The following is a 9349-nucleotide window of genomic DNA, read 5'->3' as shown; positions in this document are numbered from 1 at the left end:
GAAAGATGGATTTGGTATGCGAGTGGCCGTGTTAAACGCTTGCTCGAGTCGATAATTCGAGTCGGTTGGAGTTGCAAGCTCGCAATACTCCTTTGCAAGAGTGTACGAAGATACTGAATCTCGGCGGGAAGTTTGGATTGGCCGTTTTCTCTCTCTCTCTCTCTCTCTCTTACACACACTTTCTCACTCTCACTCTCTCAGTCTCTTTCTCTTTCTCTTTGGAAATCTACTCGTGGTACGGTGCACCACACGAAATCCCGGACTAATCTCAATTTACGACACCACCGCGAATCATATATATCCAAACCGAGGCCAGGAGAGCTCTCTTCGGTCTCACTTACTCTCACCTCTTCTATAACCTGGAAGTACGATCAATCGAATTCATACAATTCCTATTAACTTATACTATACATATATCTTGTTGCGTCAAATCGGTCAATCCATTACAAATTACAAAAACTTATCAAGAATAATGCGAAACAAAAAGGGAGAGATTTTATTTACTCATCTCATATTATATTCTTTTCTTTCTTTCTTTTCTTTCTTTTTTTCGTTGGATGGACGTTAAGTATATAACGCAGGAAACGGAGTAGTAGTATCGTTTTATGATCGATATTAAAAACGAGGACGGCGAAGGTTTGATGAGTCGAGTGGTGATTAAAAATTATTAGACCTCCGTCTCCTTAATAGGATCGTTGAAAGACGGGAGAGAAGGGTGTCTGAGTGAGTGAGAAAGAGAGAGTGAGGAGAAAAGGAAGAAGAAGAGAGGTAAAGTCGGAGATTGGAAAGAAGTGGGCGGCGGTAGGAGAGCCCTTGGACGTTCAACGACTGATATGATCGCATAGGAAATCGATTTATGTGGTCGTCATGCGCCTCTTTCTCACCGCCACCACCTCGTAATATCGTATTTTATTGAGATATATCGGCTTTACGTTGCTTGGAAGTAAATATTTTTCCACTGGCTCGCAAATTTTCCCGGAATTTTTCCGGGAAAATTCTTGGACAGTGTGCTAAAGACGCGTAGAGAGGGATCGGTGGTGGGTGTCTGTGAAGCGGGGTGGGTGGGGGCTTAGGAATTCTTGGAAATACGCCAGAAAATTCGAACCGGTTCGTTTATTCGAAAAACGAAAGAAAATAATGTACGCGTCTCTATCAATATAATTTTATACCGTGATTTCGTAAAATATATTATACAAGTATCATTTACGAAATATGATTTGGAACAAGGATAAAAAAGAGTAAGAAGGATATAAGATGGAGGAAATATTAAACAAATGTGTTTTGTCGCGCGTGAAATATTTGTCAGGACGCAGGACGCCGATGATCCTTCCATCTATTTTTTCTTTTTTTTTGTTTTCTTTCGAAGAAGAGGAGAAAAGTCGATTTAACGTCATTCTTTTTAAAAAAGACGATTTGGTGTAAGTACTTATACAGTATAAAAGGTGCCGAGGATTCACGACCCTTCCCGACTTACGATATTCCGGAAGGATTCGCTTCCTTTCGCTATTATCGGCCGACGAATGGAACATCAATAACCAATTTCGTAAGACTAATATCGTGAAAATTAGTTTCCTAAGCGACCCCTTTTTCCCTCTGATCCTTACTTTTTTATCTTATTTCTTAAGTCTCTAGAGTTTTATTTGTTTTTTCTTACTTTTTTTTTTCATTTAGAAAATATCCAATAGTTAGGTCTACGATCTCTCTTGGCGGTTTCCTTAATGTCTATCGTTACAACAAAGTACCTCGTGAATTTGTTTTTATCGTTTGCGATCGGCATTTTCACATATGTTTCTTTTCTTCTTTTGATTTCCACCGATTAGACGTGTGAATACGAATAACAGGGTGCTGGTGCTGGTGGTTGGGGGGGGGGGAGTGTAATCGGTTTAAAAAGAATTATTAAATAAGATAAAATTTATTCATTGATTCTCGTAATTGCGTTTTTTCGTTTGATCAAAATTTAACTATTGATTTTTTTCTCTTCTTCTTTTTTTTTTTTTGGTTTTCAAATGTGTTCCGATAATCTATCTGATACGATTTCGAAACATCGAGCATAAATTACTGGTAATCCTTTGCAATTTTTTTTATTATTCATTTTAAATAAAAAAATTTAAAGAGTCGAATACTATCGTTCATGGAAAAAAAAGAAGGAAAAAAGAAGAGAGAGAGAGAGAGAGCGCGAGAGATAAAAAAAGGAAAAACTTTTCTTGAAGATTATACCGCGGTGTCACGTGATCTAAGGCTTTTCCTAATTATAAATTAATTATTTCAGGAATTATAGCCTGATTGCCGTTGATGTGCGCTTTTTTCCTTCGGGTAATTACCGTCTTCTTTAGCTGCGAGTCGAGTTTTATGCGCCTTACATCTTCCTTTTCTTAATATCCTTCCATTTCTTTATAGCCCTCTCTCTCTCTCTCTCTCTCTCTCTTTTTCTTTCTTTCTCTTTCTTCTTTTACTATAGCTCTTACTATCTTCTTCCTCTCTCTCTCTCTCTCTCCCTCTCCGTTTTTTTCCCTTTTCTAAGTCTTCTCTATCCTACTTTCGTGCGTTCCCATCTTCCTTCTTCTCCTCCTCTCCTCCACCCTACTGCTCCTCCCTACTTCACCGAGTTGCTGCTGCTGCTCCTTCCCAACACCCTCAAACTTTCCTTTAGGAGTCGTTCGTTTTCCTTCCCTATCGTCTTTTTTTGTTGCGCCACTCGTCGTGGCGGTGCGGCACCTCTTTTCATCCTCGAAATTTCCACCTCGACGAGTATGCATTTTACGAACAAATTCTCCGCAGGTTTTCAGTGCGTTTCGTAAAAAAAAAAAAATAAAATAAAAGATAAAAAAAGAAAAAGAAAAAGAAAACAGGAAAAAGAACGCAAGAAGAAAGAGAAAAAGAAAGAAAGAAAGAAAGAAAGGAAGGAAGAAAGAATTAAAAAAAAAAGAAAAAAATACGGAATACGGAGTGGGGGGAGGAGTCTTCCGTATCTGACAAATTGAGCAAATTTTAAAGTTTCTTTATTTTGTTAAAAGATACGAATAAAATGATTCGTTGAATCGTCATTGAGATACGAAAAGAGCTTATAAATCCCTTATATATTTTTAAGAACGAAGAATATTATTCGTCGTAAATAATTGCTTAAAATATCGGTTACACGTTCGCGGACAGTAAAAGTTTCGGCGAGGGGAAAAAAAGTAAGAGTCATTTGATTTTTAAATTAGTTGTGATATCTAAAATTTGATTAAACATACATTTTATAAGGGCAGTCGGATTATCGTATATTAAAGAATCAGTTAGTTAGTCATTACCTTTACAGATATAATAATTACAAAAACTTAAGGTTATATATAAGATAAAATTGAAAATAAAAATGTAAAATTTGTGTGCTATAGCATTCACGTGTCCGTGAACGTGTTAAGCATAGAGCATATCCTTAATCTATCGCCTATTAAATTTCAATTATTTGCGTGTATATTATTCTTTTTATTTCGTAATAAAATAAGGAAAAAAACTTGGAGAATAAAATGAATAGGGCATACGTTCGGCAGCAGCGCAGTTTGTTGACACGACTGATCGATCGGTTTTTCGACTTGAAAGATGAATAGTAGTTTGTAACATTTTTTTTTGTTTTTTTGTTTTCCCTCCGATCTTCCGACCCGTTCAAGTATTATTTCGAAAAACAGATCGATCTTTTGCTCACAAAATGCCCGTTTAATATCGTTCCATCGGCGTGGTATCTTGAAATTTTTATGAAAAAGATTTAATTAATTGTAACGTTCTTTTCTTTTTTTTTTTTTTTCTACCACCATCTCCAGGAAGATATATATAATTCGGAATAATGACGAGTGTAGTAGCGTTGCCAGGGGTAACAGTGTCATTTGGAAATGTGTTTTTCTGTAATACGCATACAGACGCATACATAATATTATTCGTAAAGAGATACGTGTGCGTACGGCACGCATACGTTAGTCGTACGTATGTGTGTGCGTGTGTATATATATATTTATCGTATCTCGGTCGACCTCTCGTTTCCATTCTCTTTTCCCGTTTATTCTTTCGCCCTAGTAGAATATTACTCGTACTTTCCACCCTTCTCGCTGCGTTCTTCTACCCTCTGGAAAAATTCCTCGTTTTCTGGCCGAACCCGCGGCCATATTTTTACGCGGGGGATCTAAGGGTGCTGGGATGTCTATTAATAAGCATACACATCGGACCAGTGGCATCTCGCGATAAAAAGTGATCTATGTCGCTCGGATGGCTCTCCAACTTGCGACTAGGTAGAGCTGATATCGACGATTTATATCCACGAACAAATTGCCAGTCCGATGTATTCGACATTTTTTTTTCTTTTTCCTTTTTTTTTTTTCTTTTTTTTCTCTTTTTCTCATACAAAATGTTTATACTTTTTAAGGTACTCGTAATCTTTTATAAGGGTCTCGGAATATTTAAATTTACCGTCGTGTCGAGCATATTATATTATACCTAAATACACATATCCATATCTATCCATGTAACATTATTTTCCCTATTACTCGTATTTTCTAACCTTCGGTTGTTTTTTCCTTCTCTCTTTTTTCTTTTTTTTTTTTTTTTTATTCTTGTTAAAAACTTTCTTTTGGATCGAAAATAAAAAGAAAGAAAAAAAGAAAGAAATAGGAAAAGATTCGGAAAAGAAACTCGTTGGAGTACGTACTACTCGTCGTATATTACTATTTTTCCCTTTTTCCTTCTCATCGTGCTTTATATGCGCGCGTAGTTCTGCCTATATACTATCGCTCCTTTTCATTATATCCAGATTGGAGTCCTAGATCGAGAAAAGGAAACAGAGTATATATATATATAATTATTTTTGCAGCAAGAAAATGCATAATGTGCACCAAGCAAACATATAAATATCGTTCGTCGAATAAGCTGGTTGGTAGGAGGTTGTATTCCTATGATTACAGATCGGTATCGTAGTGAGATATTTTATTGAAACTTTTCTTATCAATATCTTATTAAATTTGACTTATTTATATCATATCTCTCTATCTCTTAAGATAGTCGTGTTTACCTTTTATAAAATATTCTTTTTGGAGGATGTCTCGTAATAATAATAATAATAATAATAATAATAATAATAATTTTTATCAGCTTTTAATAATACTTTAAATATGCACGTAATAAAATTGTTAGCGAGGGGAAATAATGGTAAACGTTATATCGACGTATAAAATGCATCGGTTCTTTTTGATTTATTTGACTGTAGGTAGGATAGTATGGTAAGAATTCTTTGCGGCCCTCAGTCTGCATACTGAGAAACTCGATCTGTTTGCAAAAGAGACGGAGTTATAAATCACAGGGTATGAAGGCCGCATAAAGAAGAGAATCTCCACTTCTTATCGAACAAAAGAATAGCTGAATATCGAAAGACTATTTCGAGCGAACTGTGTAAAATGTAAAAATTTCTGGTTTCCCAATGGTTGTCAAAATTCCGTAGTATTATTTTCATTTGATATGAGAGATATATATTAGGATAGAGAAGTTAGCCTTTTATTTTTTTTATTGAATATATGATCTAGTAAGTAAATATTCGATGTAATTTCAATATATATCGTAAGAAAGTTTAATATCCATCCGAATGTTAACCCTTGCGTAATATTGCAAACGTCTTTTCGGTACAAAAATGTTATTTTATTAATTTAAGATACGTTACTTTTTATGAAACTCTTTTCGTATCAATGAACGTACGTCGAAAGTGCTATCTATCGAGGAAAGCTTGTGATCAATTTTTATCAATTTTCATTTCGTACCAATAGCCATTGTTCATCCTGCAAAAATATTTTCAAAGATAGTTAAGCATCTTGAAAAAAGATTTCACCGAGACTTATGATAGAAAAAGGAAGATGAAGGAAAGAATGAAGTGTATAGTGCGGGCCATCAACCTATCAGTTCCAAACAAGCCAAAGCAGATACAGAAACTTGTCAGTGCAGAACTAGTGGAATCGTGTCCCCATTTTGAACATGGAAGTTCTTCTTATTGGACCCCGAAGCCAGTTAACATTAAAATTTGTACGAGAAAGGATATGGAAAGAATATGTCCACCAAAGGTAAGAAAAAGAAAAAACTACGAAACGATATCGAATCGATTCTTCGTCAAAGAAATAATAACAAAAATTAGTATACCTAAGTTTATTATTGATTCTGATCATTTCTTAGTGGTCTGCTTTAGTGTTCAAGTCAAAGGAAACCTTCAACCCTTAACTTGTTTATGTGACTTAAATTTGTACATGTTATGCATACAAAGTGCATCCAATCGTTAAATTTGTCGTTTGTAATCGAAAAGTTTGACAACGTTTCGAAACCATCATGAACATATACAAACTGTTGAAGTGGAAAGTAGGTCTTTACTTAACGTGTTCAATACATCTAACGATTTGAACCGAAGCCGAAGGGTAAATGCCCAAGTTTTAGTGGTTTACGTAAATTCTCAGCTTTTAATCGAACTCTTGGCTACGAAAGTGAGCGTTAATATTAGAAAGAGCAGGAAAGCAAATTGCACGTGGGTCGATATGAATCGTCGTTGTCTTGGAAATGTGTGATTTTATTTTACATTAAAAAAGGTTAATAATTGCGTTTCGAACGAATTCACTTTTAAGATCGTTGAATCGATAGAAGTCGATTAGGTTAATCCATATAAAAAAGAAAATTATAGAATTCGATAAAAAAAAATACCACGATCGTATATGTTTCTTGTAATAGTAAAACTTAGTTTTTAGTATTTATTTTATAAAATTAACCAAAGGAAAAAGGGTTAATAATTATTGGATTATTTGATATTGTTAGCAAATTAATCGTTTAAGAATTTAATGTTAGATAGTTTTTTTCTTTGTAAGACAATTTGCAAGTATTTTAAATCCCTTCTTGTTAAGTGGATAAGTTACGAGACATGTCCACTTATACGATGACACTAACTTACCTTGGAACACCCAACTCCTGACAAGGTGGACAAGTGGTTGATGTTGTCCCAATGCTTGTACAGAATTAGTTAGTCGATAGCTAGTAACGTTTACTTCGAATTAGTTCGACGGATGGTGTCGAGGTATAGCGACGTCGATTGCTCTCTAATGGAAGAGAACGGTCTGTAAACCTATACTCATTAGAGACATGTCCCTACGTGACTTCACAAATGGTAGTTAACATATCGCCAAGCTTATTATCTGTCAAACTATTCAATAGATTATCCTAGAATTTGTCAATTCTCTTGAGGAGGACGTTTGAACGATCGCCTCCCTTGTGCACAACAATATCCGAATTTTCTATACTCGGAATTTCCTGACATATATAATTGTATTTTTACATTTTTATTATAATTTTAGATATGCGTGTGTCCATCGAAACCAAAGCCCAGGACGAGAAATCAAATATTTTTCCAAATGGTAGGTTTTATATTGAAAAGTGCTATCGTAAGCACTCTTTTCTATTGGATGTACACGGATGGTACATTGCCATTTTTCCCAGACATTGACAAAGTAAATACACGTAGCATTCTTCGTGGTTGCTGCTTTATTCGCATTATTGTACCATTCTCATGAATACTTACATTTTCTTCTTTTTTTATTTGTTTTGTTTTAGATCAATATACCACGATTAGAAAACGCAAGGTACTCGTTAGTTCAAAAATATAATCGTGCGGTTTTTAGGATCATGAATGTTCTCGTCGAAATACCACAAAAAGCTCATCGAAAGCTATCGACTGTTCTCTTTAGGCAAGAAAAGACGAGTGAAGAAACGATCGAGAATGATTATACTGACAAGGGATAATTAATAGAAGTACTCGTATAATTAATGTTTTAATTAATTTTAGAAAATTACAGACTCTATGCTTATTCGATCTTTTTTCTTGTAGATCTTCGAGGAATGATCGATAGATCGAATAAATGTCATATATTCATATAATATTACAAAATTCGGGAATTGAAAATAATAGGTCAAACTATATGATATATGTTTTATCAAATTTTATCTTGTATTGTGAATTTGGTATTCTATAATATTTATGTTTGTTTTGTCGGGGTGAAATGAATTTCAACGTCAATGTCTCAACGTTCAAGTTTTTCTCGTAATACCCGAAGAAATCACGTCGTAAAATAAACCCCGTAAAGGGATTTCGAGTAAATTGACTTTCTGCCGTAATATGTGCAGATACGTGTGTACTTTTGTTGTTACACAAATATATTTCTATTAATGATATGGACATTAATATTTATTTGTAGTGTTTTTAGATCAAAGAAAATCTTAATGTCATATAATATTTAAAAATACCTTTCATATGATTATTCTGCAGCAATGGTAAAAAGGAAAAAAGGAAGAAGGACTGTTAGCTTATGTCGCCTGTTCTACAGATTTTTTAAGACCTTTGGTTAGTATACGCCGGGGACGTTCCTGAGATGTTTCTTTCATTCGCATATGGAGAAAGATACACGCTCGCGAGAGTATGCAGAGTATAAGCCAGGATTAAAATTCTGCGCATGATCCTTTCATTTTTTCCGGTATACCTGAAGGGCACACAAGGGATTTTACACAGAGCTTGCATATCAAGCGATTTTTATGATACACGTTTCTATAACTGTAAAAATGTATCTTTTTTCTTTTTCCTTTTCTTTTCTTTTCTTTTTATTTTTTTTTTTGGCTTCTTTCCTTCGCGTAGAGAAAAAAAGATTTTGATGTTTTCTTTACAAATCCCAGATATGTATTTGCATTTACGAAAGATAATCGTTTTCTTTATCGGTCGTTTATATTTTAATTATCATCGAAAACGTTAAATTCTCCTGTTTCTGTTGCCGCAAATTATAATTACAAATTTGATCAAAACTTTGAATTGATATTTCAAAAAAGCAAAGCGTTCAATACCGAAATTATAAGTGCGAACCAATCTTAGTTTAATTACGATCGAAAATCCAGGTGGTTTTTTCTACGACAGGTCATTAACAAGTACGATAGCTTAGGAGCTTTAACGATGTACGCTGTTGTTTTCTCAGGATAATATAACTTCATTAATGACGATTGATCGTGGAACTTTATGATCAATATTTTACTACGATCGTTCTTACGGCTATCTGTTTCACCTGCAAGAATCCAGATAGTATAATAAATAGTATTCGTTGTGTAATATATATTTAATACGATTTTACTAATAAAAAAAAGTAGAAAAAGTCTCATTTAATTAATCTTTATTTTTTTTTTCGTAACGAAAAAAAGTAATTTCGAATTAAACAATAAATAGAGGATATTAGGAAGATGATATTTTGAGTTATTGAAACTGTAAACACTTTTAGGCAGTTTGGACAGTTAAACAGTTTATTCAGATCGAAATTTTATGTAATAT

The 9349-nt window shown here is 34.1% G+C and overlaps 1 protein-coding gene across 1 annotated transcript; it reads left to right on the top strand.

Moving 5' to 3' along the window:
* The first annotated feature begins 5718 nt into the window (after positions 1–5718).
* Positions 5719–7785, top strand: LOC106787096. The gene is made up of 3 exons (XM_014749152.1): positions 5719–6071; positions 7341–7541; positions 7597–7785. The coding sequence occupies exons 1-3, from the start codon at positions 5868–5870 to the stop codon at positions 7783–7785; spliced, it is 594 nt and encodes a 197-aa protein (XP_014604638.1). The 5' UTR covers positions 5719–5867.
* The last annotated feature ends 1564 nt before the right edge of the window (positions 7786–9349 follow it).

This window comes from Polistes canadensis, unplaced genomic scaffold (assembly GCF_001313835.1).
Source record: "Polistes canadensis isolate GaletaPanama2010 unplaced genomic scaffold, ASM131383v1 scaffold_4, whole genome shotgun sequence".
In the NCBI taxonomy this organism is placed as follows: Eukaryota; Metazoa; Arthropoda; class Insecta; order Hymenoptera; family Vespidae; genus Polistes; species Polistes canadensis.
The sequence above is the reverse complement of the archived record's forward strand: the minus strand, read 5'-3'. Positions and strand labels throughout refer to the sequence as shown.

Bases quoted from the DNA above. Each gene is read 5' to 3' on its own strand.
- LOC106787096 (XM_014749152.1), top strand. From the start codon at position 5,868: ATGAAGGAAAGAATGAAGTGTATAGTGCGGGCCATCAACCTATCAGTT. The intron at 6,072-7,340 runs GTAAGAAAAAGA...TTATAATTTTAG, and splicing joins AAAGAATATGTCCACCAAAG to ATATGCGTGTGTCCATCGAA. The intron at 7,542-7,596 runs GTACCATTCTCA...GTTTTGTTTTAG, and splicing joins GCTGCTTTATTCGCATTATT to ATCAATATACCACGATTAGA.